Genomic DNA, 26,943 nt, shown 5'->3' with positions numbered 1-26,943 from the left:
GCTTAGCTCCATTATAAACTAGAAAAATAGGTAAAATTACATACAAAGGAAAGTATGCAATTTTATCTTTGGGCATTAACTACAGAATTTGTGGAGTTTGTCAGGTTCTTCTATATGGTAACCCTCTACCAGATACAACTAAAAAATATCACAAGTAGCAGAATGACAATTAGAGTTTAAAACAAATTTGGTTCCATTGTATCTACTAGTTCTTGGTTTCATTAAAATTAAAAAAACAGGTCCAAATCCAATGTAAATATATGTATATTACATATATACTACATAGGCTAAAACTATTATAGGAGATGTTTTCTAGGGTTTAAGTCCCCCCTTCCCCCTTCCCATATTTTATCAAAATCAAGATAGGATCCAGGGTAGGCGAGGTGGCTCTCACATGCAATCCCAGCACACTGAGAGGCTGAGGCAGGTGGACTGCTTGAGCTCATGGTTTAAAAGCAGCCTGAGCCATAGTGAGCCCCTCATCTTTAAAAATAGCTAGCACTGAGATGGGCGCCTATAGTCCCAGCTACTTGGGAGGCTGAGGCAAGAGGATCACTTCAGCTCAGTAGTTTGAGGTTGCTTTGAGCTATGACTCCATAGCACTCCATTGAGAGCGACAAAATGACACTCTGTCTTAAAAACAAACAAGAAACCCTCCCCAAACCAAGATAGGATGCTAAATAAATTTGCATTTCTTCTATAAACACACATACACGCCACCTTCTGATTAGCAGTAAAAGCCTAAAGGGAGATATTGTTTGTTCTCTTACCACAGACTGGTTTTATAAATTTTCAGAAAAATAATTACAATCTCACAAACCCCATCTGCCTTCTACTTATCTTTCTACAAATCAAGCAGTTCAGTGATACTCTTGCCACCAACTCAAACTGAGTCAAAACTAACAGCAGACGGGTGATCCCTAATGTGACAGTGCTGAGAGGCAAAGGTCTTTTCCTAACACATAAAGTAAATACCAGTAGCAACATAAAGATCACCCAAATTCATAATATCAAATGATAAAACTTCTACTTTGGGATTACAACACGTCTTATTTTATCAAGCCTCAAAAGTTAAGAAGTGCTGTTGACAATGAGTCTTCTCAAGGTATGATGAATAAAGAAAAATTCAATAAATGGATTTGCATGTATCTGTTCTTCTATACTTTCCATTACTTCATAAAACTATAATCCAGTTATGTTTTGAGGTCTCTCTACTCCTTTATAAATGAGATTTTTCTCAGTGATTTAACATTCCAAAGATTCAACAAGCTCCTTTTGGGAGCATTTTTTTGAGAGTGAAAGTTTCAAGGTTGATAAATTTTGGGAATGCGGAGAAATGACCAGGGCAAAACTACCTTCATAATTATATGCTACCCCCATTTCCATACATACTGATCCCTAACACACCTGATATTTGAGCCTGCACAAACATCAGTGCAGAAACTGGGAGGCACCATTTTGACGTTCTAGGTCCATGATCTGAGCTTTCATCTTAATTCTTCTTCCCTAGTTGTTTTTGGTAAATTATTTTTTGTTTGGATTTCTTTTTTTGTTGTTGTTTCTAACTGAGATTTTATTGGTTGTGTGGAGCATGAGTGCAGACATTTCAATTTGTACATAATTCTTAACATTTTTACCCCAAATCTAAAAAGCCATTTATTGTAATTCTTTTTTAAACAGTTACTCTGATGACTTTCCAGCTTAAAATCTAGAGGTAAATTTTCCTTAAGAGGATTCTCAATTACCAGTATCTTCAAATGTTGATAAGCTGTTACATAAATCCCACCAATTCCCAACTTATTACCATATATGCTACATATTCAAATTTTCAGTCCTTCACAGCACATTAACAAAGTTATTAGGAAAACAGGACTCCCACCACCAAAGATGTTAGAGTATACACAGTTCTGACAGGGAGAGCCATGATTACAGGAGTAGTTTTCTTTAGGAAACAAACCTACTAAAAAACAACATGGGAATAGAAGTAATTAAAAATGTTTAAGACATTAAATGTAAGACTGGGACTTTGTTATTGTAGGATATAAAAATTAAACCCCCATCTATGGACTGTTAAGCTGACACCCATGACAGTCAAGTCCTCCCAGAATTCAACATCCTGCACTATTTTCTGGTTGTACCAAAACATAAACAACCAGCAAACATTTCACCTCTTAAAAACAAAGCATTTACACTTAAAAAATGGAATGTGGTAGGATTCCCTCCTTCTTAAAAATGTTTCTAGAGCTACTAAAAAACTTGCATTAGTAAATAGTTGATAAAAATATTCCTCTGGATTGTACAAGAAGAGAGATTTAGTTAATTACTCAGTTCTGTGTGTGTGTTTTTTTTTTTTAATTAAGAAAGAACTAAAGATTATAATTTTTTATAACTAAGAGGATACACTGGTGAAAAAATAATGTAATAATATGAGACAGGAATTTAATCAGTAAACTTGAACATAAATACTCATCCTTCAAAGAATAGACTTTTTTTTGTATGTCCATGGACCATTAACAAAAATGGTCTTTTTATTCTAGAACTAGAGTATAAATGTTTTAACACAATAAGTAAGTAAATGACACAAAGTCTATATTAACCAGTTTGATGAAAATATTTCAAATTGGATATGAAAACACTACACTGTACTCCATGTTTGCATTAATGTATATAGCTATCATTTAATAATAAAAAAAAGGTCTTTTTTGTACTATGTTGTGTTTTGAGTTCTTACATTTCCAATCTTTATTTCACATTTTAGTTGCCATGTTGGTTGGTGCATTTAGATTTATAACTATTATCTTCTGCATAACTATGTGTCATTCATTACTTTATTATGCTCTTCTTCATCCTGTTAAATGCTTAGTCATTTAAGATGGAAACTTAAAAGAATGTCTTTCTCCCATGAAAATACTCTACTCCTCACCCACATCAACAAGACTTTCAAAATATTTTCACTTCCCTCCCTCCTCTTCCCAATTAATACTAAATTTTGCTAAAATAGTTGAGTATGTTTTGTTCTGCAGTCATACTAAAATTATCTTGTATTATGCATTTTCTGTTTCAAGTTATTTTACACTTAGATTATACCTTTTCTGAGCCTCTCCTTATTCTTACAGACTTGTGTCCAGGTTTCATTGCTAACTTGTTTATTTTTTCCATCTTGACCTCTACTATTCCTTTGCTATTTTCTCTTCTCTCAAGTATTTTCTTCGCATAGGGGATATCGTTTTATTGTTATTCTCAAATACCTTTTACTTTCTCTGACAGATAAAGAACTGGATATAGAACTCATGGTTGCAATCTTTTTTACTTGTTTCACTAATAGTCTGCAGATGCTATTCTACCCTCTTCTAGCTTTTGGTTTAATAGAAGTCCAATGCCAGTCTGATTCTTTTTTCCCTTTTCTGTTTATTTTCTTAAAAATCTTATAGGTAGTCACTGGATCACATGGTGGCTTTATCATTAATAGTCTGAGGAACCTGCGTATTGGTTTCCATAGTGGTTGCACCATTTTACAATCCTTACAAATGCATTGGTGAACAAGGGTTTCACTTTCTCCACATTCTCACCAGCACTCATTTTTATTTTTTCTGTTAAAAAAAATGTATTATGGCATTCAATTTTTATTTCTAATGGATGTTAAAGGTGAAACAGAAGACTTGAAATAAATTTTCCTTTTGTGGCAGAAAAAAAATCTTATAGGTAGTTTCCCTTTAATCTTAGAATTCAGAAATTTTTGTTAGGCTATGCCTTAATTTTCTTATCCATCCCATCGGAAACTAAAAAATTCCCACCCTGATTCTCCTTTACATGATCATTTATTCTTCTTTACATAATCAATATTTATTTGGGCTAATAACTGCTGATAGAGGCAGTCAACACAACTGTGCATACTGGAGCTACCACATACCTGCACTCTATGCCAACCAGCAATTCTTTTACACATCCATGATAACCTATTTCACTCGGTCAAATGCACACACAACACCCCAACTTACCACAACTGTAGCTAAGAGCATGAGTCATGGTGTTAGAATAACCTAGGTTCAACTGAGTAGTTCTGCTACATCATGTCGTTATGCCCTTACACAGGTTAAACTCAGGAAGCTTCAGTTTCCTGGATTTAGTAGTGATAATACCTTTCCTCAGAGTTGTAAATTAAATGTGAGGCTGTTTTTTAAATTCTTGATTATATTCACAGCCTAGTGGCATATCGATTAACCTTGTATTCTACAAGGTTAAACATGAAAATATCAAACTTTGTGACTATATGCCCTATAAACACCTATATTTTGCGACCTCTTTTACCTTTTTCCTTCAACAACACTGGAATCCTTTTCTAGGACCCTTGTTCAATCGCTTATTATCTTTCTTCTGTATTTTTAACCATTCTTAATCTACTGGCTTCTTCTTCATGCTTATAAATATACCCAAGTTCTCCACCATTATCTATGTTAAGATATGTCACTTCCGGATATCATTCTCTCTGCAACTGCCATCACTCTTTTACTTCCTTTGTGATGAGTTAACAATCCACATGAACCGTTTGATATATTTTCTTCCAGTTTATTCTTTAACCTACTGCAACCTGGACCCCATTTCTATACTTCATTGAAACTGCTCTTTCATTTTTCTTCTTATGGTACCTGAAAAAGTCAACACTATTTTTCAAATTCTTCCTTGGCTTCTAGTTACAATACTCTCCTGGTTTCTCTCCTACCTCTCTAATCATTACTTAGCTATCTCCTCTTTAGTTTGCATTTCAAATATTCATTCTTCCTTTCTCATTCCATAAATACCCCTAAAGTTGTCACAATTACTCTTACAGGTTCAACTCCCACCTATATCATGATGTCTAACAAACTGATCCAGGCGAATAGGAAATACAAGACCAGCTGGTAGCTATAAATACTGGATGACTTAGACCTTTGCACTTGGAGCCACTATATTCTTTAAGCACACACTTTCTGATATTTTTATTTAAAACTAAGCTTAAAGGATGAGTCTTATACTGCTCTTAAAAGTGCAAAAATTTTTTACATGCAACATTTATTACAGATCTAAATAAAAGTTAACAGTATTTGTCACCTTGGGGAATTACATCATTGTTTTTAAAGAGGACTTTCAATGTCAAGGCATCACCATAAACTCTAAGATACATGTACACTGCCGGTTTACCTTGTATTGGAAGGAAAATACTACACAGGGCAGCAATGGAAGACAGGATCTATTTTAGGGCTAAACTCAAGTTGATGAATTTTAAGTCTAAGACGCTTCCACTTTTCTAGTCGATAATAATACCCTTTTACCATTTTTTTTAAAGGCAAAATACAAATCTTATTTCTAGTATTCTGAATTCCTGCTAGAAAATGAAGCTCCAAGTTCACTAAAAGATGAGCAAACCCCTGAGTCGAGTGGAAATCCTAGGGTCGACAACTGGATTAAAAGAAATGACTTTGTTCCAGGGAGTTCATTCTGACATCTTTACTTTTCACTACTCAAAGTAGAAGATGGTGTTTAAATGATAAAATTGGGGAGAAATAAGGGAAAAATTATCATAATCAAACCATTTCAAACCCAGGACTATTTGCTGTGCAAAATGAATGTGTAACAGAGAGCAAGATAAATCCAATCAAGATATTTTCTATAAGGAAAGAAAATGCTCCGTGACATCTAATTACTATCCATTTTCTCAAACAAATGAAGGGTGAAAATGATGACTAAAAACATGTTACTCTCTCCTGTGTTCCCTGCAATCTACATCTTTTTGTGTAATATGATTCATTAGACACTACATCAGCCTAATAAGTGCCAAGAATGTGATTTCACAATGCCATTTATTTTAAATTCATTTAAACCATGAAATAAAATGCTCCCTTTCTTCCCTGAGAAGCTTGTTAATTAAACCTCTTTGTGAAGCAGAATCATAACACACTAACACTAAAAACACCTACATATGCACAAAAAATTGTCATCAAGTCTGAAAATTTGTACTCTCAGGTGAACATAAAGTAAAACTTGGAAAGTAAGTAAATTTCAATTGAAATTCATCAATACCAATTTAAAACATATTCAGATTCCAGTTTTCAAAATATTATTGGCCAGGCATGATGGATGGCTCACACTTATAATCCTGGTGCTCAGGAGGCTAACATAGGAAGATATCTTGAGGCCAGGAGCTCGAGATCAGCCTGGGTAATGTTGTAAGACCCTGTCTTTACAAAAACATCTAAAAATTAGCCAGGTGTGGTGTGGTGGTACATGCCCTGTTGTTCCAGCTACTCGGGAGTCTGAGGTAGGAGGATCACTTGAACCCAGGAGTTTGAGACTGCACTCTAGCCTGGGTGACAGAGTAAGACCCTGTCTCTATAAATAAACAAACAAACAAATAAACAAAGCAAGCAGGCCAGCATAGTGCCTGGCACTCTGGCAGGTTGAGGCAGGTGGATTGCTTGAGCTTAGGAGTTCGAGACCAGCCTGAGCAAGATTGAATCCCAGACACTATAAGAATAGAAAAGAGCTAGCGGGGTGCTGTGGCAGGAGCCTATAGTCCCAGCTACTTGGGAGGCTGAGGCAAAACGATTGCTCAAGCCCTAGAGTTTGAGGTTGCTGTGAGCTATAATGATGCTGTGGCACTCTACCCAGGGTGACCAAGTGAGACTATCTCCAAAACAAACAAAATAAATAAAAATATTATTTACTTTAGGCCTTACTAAATAGGGTATAATAGCTACATGTAATTAAAACAATTTAAAACAAAGCTGAAATGGTCTTGATTTCCACTGAGAGAATACAGAAAAGAGAATAAGCCCATGTCCTTGCTTGAAGCTGTGAGGACACTGATAAAAATGCCAATAACTAAAGTAAACTGGGTCCTACATTGTCCATTCACTCTTGATGTTAAAAATGTCATTAAAAGCATTTGATGAATTTTTAAAAATTCTAAATATGTCTGATAGATGTCTTTATTAAAAATCACTCAGGTTTTATCATTTCTGTTTTACCAGGGAACACAGAAAGTGCTGTTTCCATGAATCTGGAAGTTCAGTGGAACAGCAAGTCAAATGAAAACATGGTTTGGCCTATCGCTCAACTAACCAAAAATCACTTAATCACGGAATTTTAAAGCTGGAGGGAGACTAGAGTATCATTTAATCTAATTTTCTCATGTTATATAAACAGTGCAATAGTCATAAAAATGCATCCTATACACAGATTACTATAGAGAGGAGGATCAAGAGAGAGTAAGCTAAGGGCAGTAAAAAGATTCAATTTTTTTTCAGTATAACAAAGATAAATTTTTATTTAAGAAGAAGGAGACAGTTTAGAGCATTTCCAAGGAGAGTTGGAAGTGGGTCCCTCTCATGGTGGAGAAAAGGTATGAGAGACCAAGATTCAAAATTTTATATTAATTTGTTCAGTTAATGTGTGTGTGGTGCCTGGCTTCCATCTACAATGGTGGTTCTCAGCCTTCCTAATGCCTTGATGTATTTTCATTATTACAAAGGGGTCATGACCCACAGGTTGAGAACTGCTGATCTACAATGATGTGGGGGTATCACCTAAGGTAGGACTTTTCTCTTTGGACTGAAACCCTCTCCTTACTCCACCCACAGAGGGGCACTTAAAGACCCAGTATGACTTGGAGTGCTCTCCCAGTGAGCATGGGACATTTTCTAGGACAAATCTGAGAAGGGGACCAGGAAGTTGGGATTGAGATTTTTAATGACTGTGCAGCTGTATGGGAAGGCAGTTAGAGCAGATACCCATCATTGGCCTTTGCAAAAAGATGGTGAGAGTCCTTGACTCTGTATCTGATAAAATGAAGAAGTCTTAACAATGTTTTTAAGCAGGAGAAAAACATCTCAGCATTTCTCCATATTTCTCCCGCTCTTCAACCTAGCAGGATTAGGGTTGTTACTGGTGGTCAGCTGTCTCTGCTTTCCTCTCAGCCCCAGGCTCACTCACATTGTGAAATCCTGCATTTATGTCACTGTTTGTGACCATGTTTTGGGTCTGGCCACCACCTACCCTACTTCCATTTGGTTCTGAGTCCTGTGAAGGCTAAGTTAGTGTTTAGTCATCTGTTGCCCTTCACAACTTTCATATGATGGTGCAGGTATAGCATTTATTCAAAGAAAGGAAGGGAGGGATGGAAGGTGAAAAATAATGAGGGAGAAGAGGGGAGGAAGAGAAGGAAAGAAAAAACAAGGGGAAGGAAGAAAGAAGAGGAGGAAGAGAGGATGGCAGGAAGAACAGGGAAGAGAGAGGGAAAAAGGGAGAGAAACCAATTGCCTGGGGCCTCCTCAACACACAGGTGTAGAGCCACAAATCACTGTTAATTAGCTTTGCAGGTAAGGCTAAAAACTTCCTTAGGAACAAACCAGTTTCTGTTTGCTAAGCATTTAAACTGGAATTGTGTTTTTAAACAGAATCCTTCCTTCAGGGCACAACCTGGGTCTCAGACCCCAGAGACCAGATGAGTTTCCAGTGGCGAGGACTTTTTATGACTCTGTTTTGTTTTTAGAGATGAGTTCTTCCCATGTTGTCCAGGCTAAATTCACTCCTAGGCTCAAGGGATCCTCCCTTCTCAGCCTCTTGAGTAGCTAGGACTATTGGCATGCCCCACTGAACCCAGCTGAATTTATAGTTGTTAGAAATTATGATTATGCCCAAACATCCCTCATGTAAAGGTCACACTTCTGGGTTGGTCTGGGTCATTCATCTAAATTATGACAGGCAAAAACTTGGGTGTGATCATAATTCTTTCAATGGAACAGTAGGCTTCAAAGCCTAATTAGATTTTTTCTTTTAAGCATTTTCCATTGTTTTAGAGCAGCGGTTCTCAACCTGTGGGTTGCAACTCCTTTGGGGGTCGAACGACCCTTTCCCAGGGGTTACCTAAGACCATCCTGCATATCATATATTTACATTATGATTCATAACAGTAGCAAAATTACATGAAGTAGCAATGAAAATAATTTTATGGTTGGGGGTCACCAGAACATGGGGAACTGTATTAAAGGGTCGCAGCATTAGGAAGGTTGAGAACCACTGTTTTGGAGAATGATAAGGGAGGGTCCAGACAGTCTTTTCAAAATGTGAATGGGAATAGATCCAGCAGTTTCAAAAGGAAATAAAAATGCATTTGGCCCACAGGAAAGCAAAAAAGGATAGAGGAGACAGGGCCAGGAATCAGCTGGCTCCCAGAGCAGGCTGATGGTGTTTGGCACGTCAGCCCCACAGTGGCCACCATCACTAAGCCTGGGACCCTGGAACCTTCCATGACTTCCCTGTGCCTGGCCTAGGCTCACTCAGATGCTACCCATACATCAAGTATTGCAAAAACTCCCTTTCCAATTGAATTTTAGAAAACCTTATAGACAGCAGTGAAAAAAAAAAAATCCACTTTCCAAGTATCCAAAGAATGAAGAGATTTTGTATTGAGGAGAGTTGAGAGTTTATTGTGGTAACGTGCTGACTTTTTAGATAATAAGCTAATTTTTCACTTTCTACAGAGATGGTAAAGGCACACATACCCAGGTTTGAATAGCTGTTTTCTAGACCCTAAAGATATGAAAGAAGCTCAAGAGCCTGGTCTGGAGAACAGAAGAATGAATTGGGCAGCGCCTGAGGCTCAGTGAGTAGGATGTTGGCCCCATCTACCAAGGGTGGTGGGTTTGAACCTGGCCCCAGCCAAACTGCAACAACAACAACAACAAAACACAAACAAAAAAGGGACATAAGAAACTCCCAGTCATTCACCGTCATCTACTAACTAGCCACCTATACCCCACCAGTCACCTGATAGTTTTTGTCCGGAGCTGGGTTTGTTCCCATGACCTCCGGCATATGGGGCCAGTACCCTACTCCTCTGAGCTACAGGTGCCGCCCTGCCTGACAGTTATTAGGGTGGTTCAGTTTTATGACAACCAGATCTGTCACAAGAATACAAGAATACCACCACAAATCTTACTGAAATGCTTTGAAGAAAAAGGCTGGCAGGGACACAAAACCCGTAACAGAAACCGAGAAAGAACTTCTGAAGCGAGACAGCAAAGGCTTGTCTAAGCCCTTGGCTAGCACATGACTCACTCTCTGCTAACAAAATGGATATGAAGTTCATAGCCAAAAGTCAACAATGATGGATCATCAAGACCAACAAGATTTTAATCATTCTTATCATCAATTCATAGCAGGTTCTAATTTTTAAAGCATATATGAACAGTGAGTCTAACATTCAAGGGATAATATTAGACTTGTCTGCCATGAACACTTTGTATTCCAATCGTATGAGCACTGCAGGCATGAGAAAAAACAAGGATAGAAGGGGAGGAATGTATTTTTAAGGGTAGGAATGTATTTTTACTCAGCTGTAAGACAAACAAAACCATTCCACCGTGACTGCCCCAGTGTGCCTGACCATTACTGGTACTTGGACTTTGGAACACTTTTGAATATGTAAATATTTAAATCAGCTCATATGCTGGCATCAAATTCCACAGGCTCTACCTCAGAGTTGTAGAAATTGGAAGCAGTTATTTGTACATATTCATTGCATTTACCCATTTTTCTTCCCCCTGACCCTCACCTTGGCTTTTATCATGTTAACTGCTGCTTTTTCATGAGATGATTTCATGAGTTCATTACCCAGTCATTGCGCAAGATGGGGCTTCTTGTCCACGCTGTGAGCCCAAGGTCCTTCAGAGGGTAGACACTATGTTTATTTCTCACACAGCTCCCAACGTGGCATTTTGTGGATGGGTCGATATTACTATTGCTATACTCTAGTTTTCCTCTTTGCTTGAAAGTAAGTTAATGCTTGAAAGTAACTAAGTAACATGAAGGGAGGGGCTGGAAAGGGCAATGAGATGAGTGCTGATGAGGAGACTGTGTGCCACGTGGAGAAGCAGAACAAGAGCTCCAGATAATGTCAGAAACTGTCTAGGGGGAAGGAAAAAAGGCAAGGCCTTGTTTTACTTTAGAGAGAAATCAATAATAGGAAAGAAAAGAGATGCAACAGAAATGAGATAGACTTTGGGGACCTGTTATTTACTGAAGTCACAGGAAGGGACAGCAGAAGAGGAGGAGAGGAGGGAAGATCAAAGTGGAAACTACAGGTGATGCTTCTTGAAAGTAGTTGTCACCATATTCCCTGCTTCTGTTTCCTCTGCTCTCTCTCCACTGCGGCTTCTGCATCCACCACTCCACTGAAAGCACTTTATCAATAGTTCCCTGGTTGCTGAACTCAAGTGGCATTTTCTACTTCTTCTCTTACCCTTTTCACAGAATGGAAGGTTTCTAACACCTCTTGGTGGCAGTGGCACCACTTTCTCTCACCCGTTTTCTCCCCAGCTGTCACACGTGGAGTGCCTGTGTTGGTCTGAGATTGCTTTGTCCTTCCATCTTCTGCTCACTCCACAGACTGCTCCCTTACTCCCATGCACTAAATTATCAACTATTTGTTGATGACTATCCAGATCTGTATTTCTAGGTTCCCTCCTGGGCTCCAGATCTGAATATGCATAACTTCTATGGGCTAATTTATTATTCCACAGACATGTGGAATTCAACACCTGAAATAGAAATGTCCAGTTAGACTATGTTTCTCCTTCCCTGTTACTCCTACCCTAGTTCAGGCTAATCTGGTCTCTATGTCTCTGATCCAATCTACTTCCAATCCATTCTCCCCCTTATAGCCAGGTGGATCTTTCTAAAATGCACAATCATGTCATTCCTTATTTAAAACCCTTTGTTAGCTCCACATTGCTCTAAGAAAGTGGTTTTCAACTGGTGTACCTCGAAATTCTTTTTTTGCAGTTTTTGGCCAGGGCTGGGTTTGAACCCACCACCTCCAGTATAATGGGCCAGCACCCTACTCCTTTGAGCCACAAGCACCACCCACCTTGAAAATTTTTGAAGATCATTGATTAAATTATTTTCAAAAGACATTCAAAGCACAGTAAGTACATTCTTTTATTCACTTACTTTTAATCAACATAATTTAAGTGTGCTGTGGAAGTTTAACAATAGGTTCCAGTGTATTGTAAGATAAAAAAAAAAAGTTGAAAAGCACTGCTCTAAGATACAGTCTGGCCCCTGACATGGCTTGCCAAGCTCTTCCCACTCTTCCCTGAACACTGAACCTGTAGCTCTCGTGATATGCTGTGGTTTCTCACATCTCCACACAGTTTTGTCTGAGAGCCCCTCTGGGACTAATTTCTATTTTCTTTTTAAGTGCAGGGTGAGATGTCACTTTGTTCATGAACCCTTCCATGATCTTCCCTTCTCTTCCTAAGGCTCAGTTAAGAACCCTTCTAAATGTGTTTCCATAGAATACTTCCTTCTTTGTACCAAATTGCAGTGAATTGGCTTTTTATATTTGTTCATCTCTTCAGACAGAATATAAGCTTCTTTAGGAACTGCACCTTGCTCACAATCAAATCTCTAGGTATAACACTCTAAAACACTGGCAGACTCCTAATCTTACAGATGCATTCATTACTGATTTGCTCCCTAACTAACATCATGGCTGTCTTAGAATGGTATCTTGTTAGCTAAAGTTTAGCCATAATGGATAAGTGAACCACATTTAAGTGTCGATCTATGAGTTAACAAATGGTTGGGATGTTGGCCTTTCCATATTTCATAGTTTCTGGGAAAAATAGGAAGAATGCCTGAAAAAGGGCTATGTTAAAAAATCTCAAAGTTTATACTTACCCTTATTATAGGAGATGGTTAGAGACAGTCTTGTATTCCAGGGAAGAGTGGCAAGAGTTGGGGGAATGTAAGAGAGAGATGGAACCCACAGCCCTCACTAAAGCAGGAAGCTAGAGGAAAAGGAAGTGGCAGCACATTTGTTACGTATCAGCCCAAGTTATTTGGATCTGGGTGAAGACATGAAAGTCAAAGACATCCCATCCCCTAATAGCTTGTTTTAAACTTCCAGTCATTACAAAGGTCACAAGCTAGACCTTTAGTGTTCACCTAAGAAAGCCTAATAGAGAAAACACTAGCCTGGCTACCACCACCTTCATAATCCCGAGGGGGTTAATCAAGCTTTGAGCCTCAGCTTCTCAGTTAAAAAAAAAAATGGGAGCAGTATCTTCCTATGATGTAGCATAGCTCAGATGCATAAAGTACCCTAAAAACCATATCATGTTAACAAACCAGTCTTGCTTCTGGCTAATAATCACTGAAGTCAGCTGGCTCAGGAAATCTGCCAAGATGTTTCTGACAGTTGTGATACATAATGCTGTGATCTGGGAGTGTTTATGTTTTACATATTACATATAAAGCATTGCTTTGCAAAGATACTTTCTTCTTTAAGTACAGGAATACTGCTCTTCAATACATCCCTTCAAGAAGGTGAGGGAGGCTCTTATTAGGCTTGTTTCATGTTTTTGCCATACGCAGTGAGTGGATAGAGTATTGTAGAGTATAGTAGAGTTGGCTTTTTCATAGAAGAGAAGGCCCAAGTCAGGGAGTACCTTAACCTCCAGGACTGGGGTGGTGGGAGAGTTAACAAGATGCACGTGTCTGATCTCTGGTACAATCCCTCTAATTGAAAGCTGAGTATGCAGACCTAGGGTCACACAGAAATGAGGAAAAACGTTGGCATGGTATCTTTGACCAGTGTCCATGCCACACTGCTAATTCCAGAACATGAAGCCCTTGCCTTGCCTATTACTCCCTATACCAGTTCTAGGAAAATTTATGGGGCATCTGTGTTTGATGTGAAGTGGAAAGAAAGAGTGGAAGGAATTACTTGTTTTTCAAAAGAGCTAGCGCAGAAGAAAAAGGTCTGTATTTGGATGACTGAGATGGCTTAACTCACTCTTAATCACTTCATCACACAGACTATTGTTGAAGGACTGTGAAAAGATAAAGGAAAGAAGTCTGAGGCAGTCACTTTACTCCTTATGAGACTGTCAAGAATCAGGAAGGGAAGAGGGACTTTATCTAATAAATGCAACCAATGAATTCCTATCCTCAATGAATCCCAAACAACAAATTAAAAAAAAAATGCTATCTATTAAAGAAAAAAAGAATAAGGAAAGGACCTAAAAAAAAATACTCTCACTTTTAATGAGTCACTGGGAAGGGAATCAATACTTACTGTTAACCCAGCATATAATAGGTGCTTTTTTCATATATTTAAAAAAAATTTTATATCAGCCATGTAAGATAATTTCTCCCCTTTTACAGATGAACTGAGGCTCAGAGAGGATAATTAATGGCTCCAATCAGAAATTAGTTAAGTGGCAGACTTGGTAGTTTAGGAAGACATGTCTACCTTTTGGAATAAGACTTTCCATACTCTTAAAGGTCTGGTTCTTTTTTGGGGAACAATCTTTTATTAGTCTTCCAAGAGACATATTTTCCTGAAGGATCTGAGGAAGCCAAGGGCAGAGACCCTGGCCTAACAGAGCTGTCACTTTAAAATCTAAGAGGCTGCTTGATACCACATGGCTGTGTTCCACCACATGCTGGGTTTTGCCTATATGCCACTGGCCAAAAATGCCATTTGAGAGAGAGCAGTGAAAAGACTTCGTGCAGGCACACTTGTGAGAAACTGAGGCAGAGTCCCATATGGCCGAGTTAGTTGCAGGCCTAACATGACCAAGGCTTTGGCTGGAATAGCATTTCCAGACGGTGTTAAGGAATTAAGGTGGACTTTATAAGGCCAATGAAAAAGCCCATTGGAAAACTGGCCAGATACCCATCAGTAACCTTTCCTGATCTGTGATAAGTGATGAAGGTTGCTTGCTGACAGGTCTGGGAATGGTAATATGTTAGGGGACCTCAGGAGAAGAAGAATTTACCCAATGCATACAGGTATCTAATGGCACAGATGAAACCTGGGCTCATGAAAGGCTTTTGAGAAGTCCAGCCTGAGAATTCCTTATAAAAGTCTCCAGCAAAACCCCCCTGACTTAAGGCCTACATGGGAGCAGAGGTTTGCACACAAATTCCTGTATGCCCAAGAAGTTTCTCAATGCTTTGCTTAAAGATTCGAAGTAACTGCCTCCAAACGGCATGGTCAGTAGAACAGACATCCAAATTGTCTCTTTCCCCTGTAGCCTCAGGCTTCATCAGATAAGAAACAAAGAAAGTAATGACTGACAACATGTTTTTCATTAAGTTACACTAAACTGGGTTATATTGAAAGGGTTATGCTTAACGATGTATATTGGGTGGATTATCAGATTACCAGGGAGGAGCTACTTACAGGGTGGATGGTCATAAGATGTTCAAATGAATTAATGAGGTCATTGCTGTATGGTGCGCATGCATGAGATTGACTATATAAACCAACCATAAATAAAGAAAGCTCGCCATTTTGCCTGAGCCAGCAGATGGTCACCTTTATTTAAAGCACAATTTTAATAAGCGTGCTTATTCTCTGTGACATCGCTTTTCTGTGAGACCCTTACACAGACAGAGGCATGTGACAGAAGGGCAACACACACACAGCATGGGTTATAAGCTTGAGAGGCATGAGGTATTACTTATTAACTCTTAAGTTTCCTATAGGAGTAGTCAAAATCCTTTGCAGCAAGCCTCTGTCTGTCTGGGAAGGGAGCAGGAAGGAGGCTAAGTGAATGAGGACTGCCAGGACTTATTCCAGTATAGTTTTGGCTGTGCCTGGTTCTGCTCGTGGTGACTATTGTTTCTCTTTGTTTGGTTTTTGGAGGAGGGTAAAGCTTTTGCTATTACTTTCCACTCTTAATGAATTGTTCTATATGGGTAAAAGTCATTACCAGCTATTTCACACTTGAGAATTCTTGACAAAAGGCTTAATTGAAGGGAAACTGCCAGTGAAATGAGACCCTAAAGAGACTGCTATTCCAATGGGTTGTGTAGCATGTGGGGTGGATGCACTTACAGTCAAGGAAAGATGGTCTTTAAAGGAGCCAGCTGTGCTCATAATGACCTCTTTAGAGGACCCATCTAATCCATTCAATCAAGAAAACCCATGCTCTTCTTCCTTCTGTCTTGGGCAAGACTACCCCCTCATTTAGGAGCAGCACACTGGCAGCAGCAGAGGGTAGAGGAGTGATGAGTACCTGCTCACTCGGGAAAAATGCAGGGCACTCAGGAGGGAGGAGTTACTGGAATCTTTTGGACAGAATCTTCGATGCTGAGGAATTTACATGGGGTAGAAAGGTGTGTGAAGAAAAGAGAATGAATGAGGAACCCAGGTGTGCTAGCAAGGGCCTGAAGGACAGATGCTAGGTTCTGTGATCTCTGCAGCCCTATACCTGGCATAGCCCCTGTCACACAGGATGCTGTATAATGAGTCTTTGCCAACCTGAATTAAGCCAGCCTTAGGCTAGGGGAAAGGTGGGACTTTTCTCATTACTCTTCAACTCAAATAGTGGAGAACTGGCTGAAGAAGGGAAGGAGAAGGGGTGACTTTCTCAGCTTTGCTTGAATCCCAGGAGAGTTAATATTGGCATTCTAAGAGCACAGAGAGGGGAGCGATATGTAGGGCAGGCCCTGTGAGATGGGCAGCCTAGTATGGGTACAATGCCATCTCAATCCTATAAGCATCTGGGTAGGGGGAACATCAGTGACCTCAGACTCAAAGAGCTTGAAATTTCTTCTGGGAAGAAAACAGCTTCTTTTGTAAACTGAACAGTTTATGATACTGTGACATCATCTCTTTGGTTATGATTATATACATTCATTATTTAAGAAAAAAAAATTTCATCATCTTTCTACTGCTTGCTACTCCTCATCCATCCAATAATTCAAAGGTGAAACGCTGGTTTTTGATTCTTTGAACATGCTGCATTCTCTCAAATCTGTTATTTTTCTCCTTCTTTAGCTAAAATGCTTTTTTCTTGCCTTGCCTGTCTGGCGAACTCCTGCTCACCCTTCAGGCATCAGTTCAAGGTGTACCAGTTCAAGGACATGTCCTCCAAGGGATTCATCCTCTGACATTTGCAAGCATGTCTGGGTGTCCCTCTTCAGTAAGATTTTTCCACACCTCCATTAATTCAGCCCATTATTTAGTGACTGCTCAACTTACTTGTTTTTCTTCTATTTTTTGAGCTGTATGTAGGCAGGGACTATTTCTTAGTCATCTTGGGAAGCCCAGAATTGTGCACAGCACTTGACATGTGATAAACTCTAAACAACTATGGGAGGGTATAAAATCCAAACTGCATAACCCCCAAACCTTCTTGTAATCATATTTATTTTTTGCTGGCAGATTAGATTTCCAGCAATGGGACATTAGTAGCCCTCTGTAGGACATACCTATCTTCAGTACTAGGCCTCCAACACTCTCTACCACCCAGACATAACTGTAAGAGAAAGAAGTCCAAGTACTTATTTCTGTTGTTTCTGGAGGGTATTCTGAGCAAAAGTCTGCTCTGGGACAGACAACATTCTATTAACTTCACAGTGCTTGGCACTTATACGTGGAGATGCCCAAAGGGTCTTCATATCTGTATGATCCACTTCCTTCTAGTTTGTTAATTTTACAAGTCAGGAAGAAGTTAGTTTATTTATTTTTTTGAGACAGAGTCTTACTATGTTGCCTTGGTAGAGGGCCATGGCATCATAGTCCATGGCAACCTCTAAGTCCTGGGCTCAAGTGATCCTCTTGTCTCAGCTTCCCAAGTAGCTGGGACATAGGTGCCCACCACAACACCTAGCTAGTTTTTAGAGACAGGGTCTCGTTCTTGTTCAAGCTGGTCTTGAACTCCTGACCTCCAGCAATTTACCTGTCTCGGCCTCCCAGAGTGCTAGGATTACAGGTGTGAACCACTGTGCCCAGCCCAAAGAAGCAAATTTAGAGAATCAGATAGATAGAGCCATATAAGTCTCAGGCCTAAGATTAAGCTTCCAATGATTGATGAACTATTCTCTAGGTCCTACCAGAGACTAGGATTTCTGTGAGGTTTCTGTGAACAGATATTAATTGTTTACAAGCTGAGATTTTAAACATTTGTCACATTTTTTCTGCCTTAAAAAAAGAGCATTAACAATAATAAGAGAGTAGAGATTGGTTACAAACATGACTAATGTTTTCAGGCTTACTGTTATCCTAAGCAGACATTTTACTGCCATGCTTGTATTCTTATCGATTGAAGTGCAATTGCAACCTGCTAGATAACCCGCACTCTACTTTTCTCTTTCCTACACAAATGTATAATTGTCTCAGTGCTAAGTTATTCTCTTTATAAAAGCAATTCCACCCATCTTTCCCTAACTGTACATCTGCCATACTCCAGAGGTAACCTAAATCTGGAGAATCTAGAAGCTCTGTCTAAACTGATGCTGAAGCTTCAAAGTTTACAAAGTTGTTCCCTTGTCAATATTTAGCCTCTGCTTGTCTATGTCGGTATGACTCAACCTCCCACTATACTTATCTGAGTGAGAAGAGAATAAGCTAGAAAAAGCTGGTGACTTGGAAACAGCATCTCTCTTTGTGTCACTTCTCTCTAATGTTGAATGCAAGAGTATTTTTCTCTTCCCAGGCCCACCTCGAGACAGAGTGGGTGGAAATCCTGTGGCTAGGTATTCAAAGAAATGGTTTTGCTGAAGACAGCTGTGCCCCTTACAGAAATTTCAGAGAAAATGAAAAAGTGAGCCAAGAGAATGGGATTTATGCTGGGGAAACAGCTGTGATATGTGAAATTTAATTTCAAAGGGTTCTTCCCTGCAGAGACAAGGCTAGCTGAAAGGACCAGTGTGGGTCCAGCAGGCACAAGCATGCTGATTTGGTGGAGGCCAGAGCAGTTGACTTATGAATTAGAAGCTGTGCTGACTCCACAGGGAAACAAAGACAATACAAGATATCTGGCCACCTAAGAGCATGGATAACCTAAGAATATCAACAATTGTCTCCATTTCTCCCTTTTCTAAAGTCAAGTGTAAAATTTAGATGGATGCTGTAAGTCATTTTCTTTTGATCTTTGAGCTTCAGCTAACTCCATACCTTTCTTTGCAAAGGATATCTACCCACAAAGAGAGCTTGGTCCAAGGAGAGGCATGCCATGCTCTAATATGCTTTATTCTATCTATTCCAAAAGGGAGACAACAAAAGGGTTTGTTGTGGATATGGTCTTCCTAATCTAGACATCTGAAAAAAGTTCCAATAAAGAATACAACAAAACATAATTATAAAAATGTTCCTTACATAGCTGTTCTGGTAATATACAAAACGTTGATGAAAGATACATAGTATAGTTGAATCCTTTTGACTAGGGATCTAGATGGACTAAGGAAGGGTAGTTTTAAAAAATAATTATTTCAATCTAACAATATGTGGCATTTTAACATTTTGAAATGTTTAGAGTAATAGTAAATCAGCCATAAGGGTGCACGCCTGTAGTCTTAGCTACTTGGGAGGCTAATATGAAGGACTGATTGGGCCCAGGAGGTCATGGTTATAGTAACCTATGGCCATGACATTCCAACACAGTGAGACCCCATCTCAAAATAAAAAGAGAAAATAACTACAATACAGATGCTGAATAAGCTGAAGAAAATGATGAATAAACAAAATGAGAGGGGTGTCAATGAGACAGAAAATATTAAAAGGAACCAAACAGAAAATTTTACGCTGATGAATAACTGGACTAAAAAGTTCAAGTAAGGAGTTCAAGAGCAGACTTGATGAAGCAGAACAAAGTATGTATGAACTTGAAGATTTCCACATTCCCCTCTCAATAATGTATATAACATCCAGACAGAAGATCTATCTAGCGGACAAAGAACATTTTACCCAACAGCAGCAAAATATACATTCTTTCCAAGTGTGTATGAACTTCCTCCCCAAAAGATCACATTAGGGCACAAAATAAGTCTTAACAAACTTAGGAGACTAAAATCATACCATGTTTTCTAACTGCAATTGAATGAAATTAGAAATAATTAGCAGAAAATTGTAGAGCTCACAAATACATGGAAATTAAATAGCACGCTTTCGAAAAATCAATGAGTAAAAAAAAAAAATCAAAAGGGAAAATTGGAAAATAATTTGAGACAAATGAAAATGGACACAAAATATATTAAAACTTTTAGAATGCCATAAAAACAATATCAACAGGGATGTGTACAGCATATACATTAAGAAAAAGATCTTTTTTTTTTTTAAGAAAAAGATCTTAAATAAACAACCTAATTTTATACCTAAAGAAACTAGAAAATAAGGAACAGACTAATCACAAAGCAGAGGAAGGAATGAATGAAGATTAGAGCAAAATTAGTGAAATAGGAAGCAGAAAATCAATAGAAAAAAATCAACAAAACTAAGACTTTCTTTTTTGGGGTCAGGGTCTTTCTCTGTTGTTGGGGCTAGAGTGCATCATTAGAGCTCACTGCAACCTCACATGCCTCAGCTCTAGTGATTCTGTGTGGGTGAGTAGGTAGGATGATAGGTGAGTGCCACTAATCTGGCTAATTTTTCTATTTTTTTGTAGAGATGATATCTCACGTTTGCTTAAGCTGGTCTCAATCTCCTGGTCACAAGTAATCCTCCCATTCGCCTTCCAAAGTGCTAGGATTAGGGGTGTGATACACCATGCCCGGCCTAAGGACCTTGTTTTTGTAAAGGTCAATAAAACTGACAAATCTTTGACTGAGAAAAAAAAAAGATTTAAATAAACAAAATCAGAAATGAAAGAGGATGCATTGTAACAGATGCCACATAAATTAAAAGGATTATAAGAAACTACTGTGAGTGATTATATGCCAACAAATTGGATAACCTAGAAGAAATGGATAAATTACTAGAAACAGACAACTACCAACAATGAATTATGGAAATGTAGAGAATCTGAATGTATTTATATTTGTTAGAAGACTGAAACAGCAATCAAACTCTCTCAACAAAGAAAAGCCTAGGACCAGATGGCTTCACCAATGAATTCCATCAGTTAAAGAACTAACGCCAATCCTTCTGAAACTCTTCCAAAAAACTGAAAAGGAAGGAACACTTCCAAAATCATTTTATAAGGCTAGCATGACCCTGATATTAAAACCAGGAAACAAAATTATACGAAACAAAATTGCCTGGGCAATATCCTTGATGAACATAGATGCAACAACTCTAAACAAAATAGTAGCAAAATGATTTCATCAATATATTAAAAGGATCATATACCATAACTAAGTGGGATTTATCCCTGAGATGTCATGATAGTTCAACAGACAAAGGTCAAAGTGATACACCATATTAACAAAGGATAAAAACATCACATAAACATTCAATAGATGCAGGAAAAGCACTTGAAAAAATTCAACATTCTTTTTTCCTTTTTTTTGCAGTTTTTGGCCGGGGCTGGGTTTGAACCTGCCATCTCTGGTATATGGGGCTGGCGCCCTACTCCTTGAGCCGCAGTCTCTGCCCCAAAATTCAATATTCTTTCATGATAAAACCCACTCATATTAGGAACAGCTTCACATGATCTTATATATAGAAAACCTAAAGATTCTACTCCAAAATTGCTAGAACTAATAAATTCAGCAAAGTTGCAAGACACAAATCAATGTACAGCAATGACATTTTTTAAGCCAATTAAGAATGATTATTCTGAAAAAGAAATTAATAATCCCAATTACAATAGCATCAAAAAGGATAAAAGATACTTAGGAATAAACTTGACCAAAGAGGAGAAAGGTTTATACACTTAAAACTATAAAATGTTGCTGAAAGCAATTTCAAAAGACACAGGTAAATGGAAAGGCAAGCCATGTTCAGGAAACGGAAGATTTAATAGTGTTAAAATGTCTACACTGCCCATACCAATTTACAGAGTCAATTGAATCCTTATTGACATCTCGGTCTATTTTTTACAGAAAAAGAAAAAACACTCCTAAAATTCAGGTGGAATCACTGAAGACCCCGAATAACACAAAAAACAATCTTCAGCAAGAATCTGCAGGCCTCACATCCCAGATTTCAAAATATATTGTCTTAAAAAGCTACAGTATCAAAACAGCATGGTATCGGCATAAAGACAGGTACACAGACTGATGGAACAAAACAGAGAGCCAAGAAAATGCCATATATATACGGTCAAATGATCTGCAACAGTGGGCCAAGAACGCACAATGGGGAAAACAGTCTCTTCTTCAACAAATGGTGCTATAAAACTATATGGCTACGTGCAAACGAATGAAATTGGATTGGTGTTTTATACCAAACACAAAAATCAACTCAAAATGGATTAAAGACTCATAAACATGAGATTAGAAACCATAAAATTCCTAGAAGAAAACATAAGGGAAAAGCTTTATAACACTGAACTTGGCACTGATTTCTGGATAGGCCACCAAAGGCACATGCTATAAAAACAAAAAGTAGACAAGTGAGACTACCTATTAAATTTAAAAGCTTCAACACAGAAAAAAAAAATACATATTAAATTTAAAGGCTTCAACACAGGAAAAAATAGCAGCAGAGTTTTCTGGAAAGGTAACCTAGAGAACTAGAGAGAGTATTTGTGAGCCATAGATCTGATATATGGTTACTTTTAATACAAAACATTTATAACAATTAGTGTGTATTTGGTCTTCACACTCATTTCCTGGGACTGAGCTCCTAAAACCCATAAAATCTGAGTGAAATGAGTGTTTTGGTATGCTAATGAGATGACTGAAGGTTAGTGACGCTGAGATAGCCTTAGGATGGGGGCTAGTAGCCAGAAAGACCAAGGTAGGACTAGAGTTTGGGGATTCTCAGCCTCACCCACAACTTCCCAAAAGGGGAAGGAAGGAGGGTCTGGTGCACCAACAGCCAATGCTGTAATCAACCACACTGACATAATGTAGCTACCATGAAAACCCAAAGGGCAGGTACAGGAGAGCTTCTGGAGAGCTGAACAGCTGAACCTGGCAAAGAAGGTCCATGTCCATTTTCCTATACCTTGCCCTGTGCATCTTTCCATCTGGCTCTTCACCTGCACCTTTGTGATATCCTCTATAATAAATGAACCTATGCAAGTTAAATGTTTCACTGAGTTGTGTGAGCCACTTTAGCAAATCAAGCAAACCTGAGGAAGGGATTATGCAGACCCCAATTTATAGCCAGTCGGTCTTATAGGTGACAACCTACTAGTTGAAACTGGCATCTGAAGTGGAGGGCAGTTTTGTGGGCTGAGCCCTCAATCTGTGGGATCTGAAGCTATCTCCAGGTATATAGTGTCAAAACGGAATTGAATTGGAAGCCACCCAACTGGTGTGTGCTGGAGAATTTGGGGTCATGGAAGTAGTCTATATTGAATAAGAGTGTTGTTCCCTGAGCAAGCTAAGGGATGACTAGATACTATGTATTTTTAAAGCTTAAACTGTTGAAAAACAGTTTAGTTTTTTCCTATTTTTAGGAGCAAATGAAAACCATAATTGGACATCAGCTCACATCTGTTAGGATGGCCATTAATAAAGGAAAACAAACAAAGTAAGTGTTACCAAGGACGTAGGGAAACCCTTGAATACTGTGGCTGGGGCATAACTGCTTTGGAAAACAGTATGGAAGTGGCATAGGAAATGAAAAATAGAACTCCTTATGACCCAGAGATCCTGGGTATTTTATCCAAAATAAATGAAATTAGGATCTTGGAAAGATATATTGTACTCCATGTTTGCTGTACCATTATTCATGATAGCCAAGAGGTGGAAATAATGGATGAATGAATAAAGAAAATATGGCATAGGAGTCACCTCTTAACTACAGGGGACACATCCCACACCTCCCTGGGGATGCCTGAAATGGCAGTAGCATCAAACCCCATGTACAGATGGCCCTTGAGCAACAGGAGCCTGAACGGCACAGGCCACCTGTGCTCTGTTTCCAACCAAACGTGGACTGAAAATAAAGCATCTGCATGACACGGAACCAGAGTACATGGAGGGCTGACTTTGCAAACATGTGGGTTCCACAGGGCACACACGTATTTTGGTATAGCCTGGGGCTCCTGGAATCACTTCCCTGACCAGACCAAGGGATGACTGAACACTATGTATTTTTCTATACATACATACTTTTGATGAAGCTTAATTTCTAAATTAGGCACAGTAAGTGGCTAGAAAATAGATCACTATAACAACATGCCAGCATCATGACTTTTTGAGACCATTATTAGTAAAATAAGGATTACTGGAACAAAAGCACGATGATATCATAACTGTTGATAGCCAATAGAGGAAGCTATTAGGGCAGGATGTACAGCACCTGTGTGCTGGACAAAGGCATGAGTCACATCCCAGGAGGGATAGAGCAGGACACAGAGATTTCATCATGCTACTTAGAAGGGCATGCAATTTTGAACTTGAGAACTGTTAATTTTCTAGAATTCTTTCATCTCATTTTCAGACCACAGGCAGCAGGAACTGTGGAAAGTGGAACTGCAGATACTAGGAGACAACTGTGTATCACTAGGAGACGACGTGGTATTATGCAGCAGTAAAAAGGACTGAAATGCTGACACAGGCTACCACAGGAATAAACCATGACAGGCGTGTGCTAAGTGAGAAAAGGCTGTCAGAGAAGGACAAACGCTACATGATTCCACTCACACGAGGCATGGAAAACAAACTCACAGGAAGGAACAAAGTGGAATGTGGTTGCCAGGGACTGAAGAGGGGGTGAGGAGGTGGGATGGGGAACCGCTGTCCAATGTGTACAGGGTTTCTGTGATACAAGATAAAGATTCTCTACATCTGCTGTACCATGGTGCTTACAGTCAACAACACTGTACTGCACATTTTAACATTTAAAGCAGTAGATTTCATGGTACATGTTTTTTATCCCAATAAAAACACTCTTTCCCTAACAGACACCATCGAGGGCAGCGCTGTTTATGCTTTGTTTCTGTCCAGCCCTGATTCAGTGACTGTCCCTTCCTAGTGGGAGTCACAATCCTGCAAGGCCCTGGACAGTGCTACACTCATTCCAGTCAACACACAACCTTCCCACCTGCACCCACACAGAGCTAAGGAGATGGAAACTCCAGGCACTGCCTTTTCAAGGGCGAGAACTTCTAAACTGGACCCCTCCCCACACAGCCAGATTTTGAAACCTGGAAGAAAGGATGTTGACAGGGAATGCTCTGGTCAAAGCTTTACCCAGGTCATTTGGAATATATTTGCATTGTTCAGTATAAATGTTTTAGGATGTGAATGAAAATTACATGTATCCAGCTTAGGCAGGATTGAAATTCAGACAGTTAAATAATATATAAATGAAGGCTATAACTAATCTATGGCATAAACATTTGCTGAAATGGATGCTGCCACAGGTCTGCACCTGCACAGACCATATGAAGTCTAATTTGCCAGCTCATGTTTAATATTTCTTATTGAAAAGAGTCAGAACACAGCCTGTCCACTCGTTTGTATGTGTGCACGTGTGTGTCCACAGAACATTTTTTCACCAAAAGCAAAAAAAAAAAATCTAAGAAATGATTTAAACAATTAAATCAGTTAAACAGTCTTTTGAGAGTTTAATAGGGCTTTGTTGTACAAAGTGAATACCTCTTTGGGTAACTTTGTTTGTCATTTCATAAAGTTTTGAGTTTTATTTATTTATTTTGCTTTTACCTTTTGCAAGTATAGAACTGTTCCCTTCAGTACAGCATAAAAAGTTTTCCATCCTCGCTTTCCTCTTGGAGCTAGAAAGAACGAAAAAAAAAAAAGCATAAAATTTTAATCGACATCAATTAGCATTTTAGAACGAGAATCCAACCATGATGTGTTTCAACATTTCCAGTTTGTTAGCTACTAGTAACAATAAGAACTAAAATTTTTTTTTCTTTTTTTTGCACTTTTTGGCCAGGGCTGGGTTTGAACTCACCACTTCTGGCATTTGGGGCCAGTGCCCTACACAGGCACTGCCCAAAACTAAAATTTTCTTGAGCTTTATGGTGTACAGGCAGTATTCTAAAATTTTTCTCATATATTATTAATCCTTATGATAATACTGCCTGGTAGTTACTATCTACTCTTCTCTTTTTATAAAACTGGAGCGTGGAGAAGTAACCTGCTCCTGGTCCTATAATTAGGAAGAATAGAAGCTGGACGCTGGACCCAGGTAGCAAGTGGCACCAGCTTGCCCTCTACACAGATGATTTACAGCCTTGGAAAGCAAAAAAGGCATCTTAGAAATACATAGTAATTCAGAAGAAAGCTTAAAAGGCTCATGTACCAGATCCCTCGTGGTTTCTTCTAAGTCCCCTAAGAATCATAAAACAGTCTCAGAATATGGAAGGACCACTTTTGGCATTTCTCCCACATCCCCTTAGCCAGATTCTAACTTTAATTATTATTACTCCTACGGCAATCTGTGAATCTCTCTGCTGCAGATCTTGCTGCAATGTAATTTGTTTTGTCTACATGTCTCTGTCACCAGCCTGTGAATGACTTGAGGGCAGGTTACCTTTCATCTTTTGAATTCACAGAACCTAACACAGTGTTAGGTGGATAGCAGGCACCATTATAAAAAATTCTCCAAATTATATCAATTCTTTCAGAAGTCCTTACATTCCTTTTGATTATATTTCTCTGGAGTATAAAATAATATTTCTCTATTGGTTTACATAAAATCTTATAAATTGTTCTAAAGCAAAAGTTTAGATTAATAAAAGTCTTTTTATTCTTAATCTTAATAAAATTAAAATCTGTAACTGGAAAATATTATCACCTGAATATCATAATATCATTTTTCTATACATGTCTATCCAAATATATAGGGAGATTCATTTATTTATTTTCCTTTAGTAAATGCCTGGCTGTCTGTAGGCCTTCTTTAATGGGGATACCTGATTAAATTAGGGAGTATACTACTCTAAACAAATCCTTTAAATTTCTTTTGACTGAATACACATATTTGGGAATTCTTAGGCTTGGAACTAGGTGAATATACACAATACAGGCACTCCTGACAACACCATACTGAGATATGTACCTGGCAAGAAGGGGCTGAAA

The 26,943-nt window shown here is 38.6% G+C and overlaps 1 protein-coding gene across 2 annotated transcripts in view; it reads right to left on the bottom strand.

The window, feature by feature from the left end:
• The window catches only part of PSD3 (pleckstrin and Sec7 domain containing 3), a 470,121-nt gene that overhangs the window by 44,081 nt on the left and 399,097 nt on the right, over window positions 1–26,943 (bottom strand). For both annotated transcript variants that reach the window (XM_023515535.1, XM_023515536.1), the window contains exon 12: window positions 25,561–25,631. In XM_023515535.1, coding sequence (XP_023371303.1) covers window positions 25,561–25,631 — 71 coding nt within the window. The remainder of the gene's footprint in view (window positions 1–25,560; window positions 25,632–26,943) is intronic.

This window comes from Otolemur garnettii, unplaced genomic scaffold, assembly GCF_000181295.1.
Source record: "Otolemur garnettii isolate 467f Iridium unplaced genomic scaffold, OtoGar3 scaffold00074, whole genome shotgun sequence".
In the NCBI taxonomy this organism is placed as follows: Eukaryota; Metazoa; Chordata; class Mammalia; order Primates; family Galagidae; genus Otolemur; species Otolemur garnettii.
This window is presented reverse-complemented; position numbering and strand designations above follow the sequence as displayed.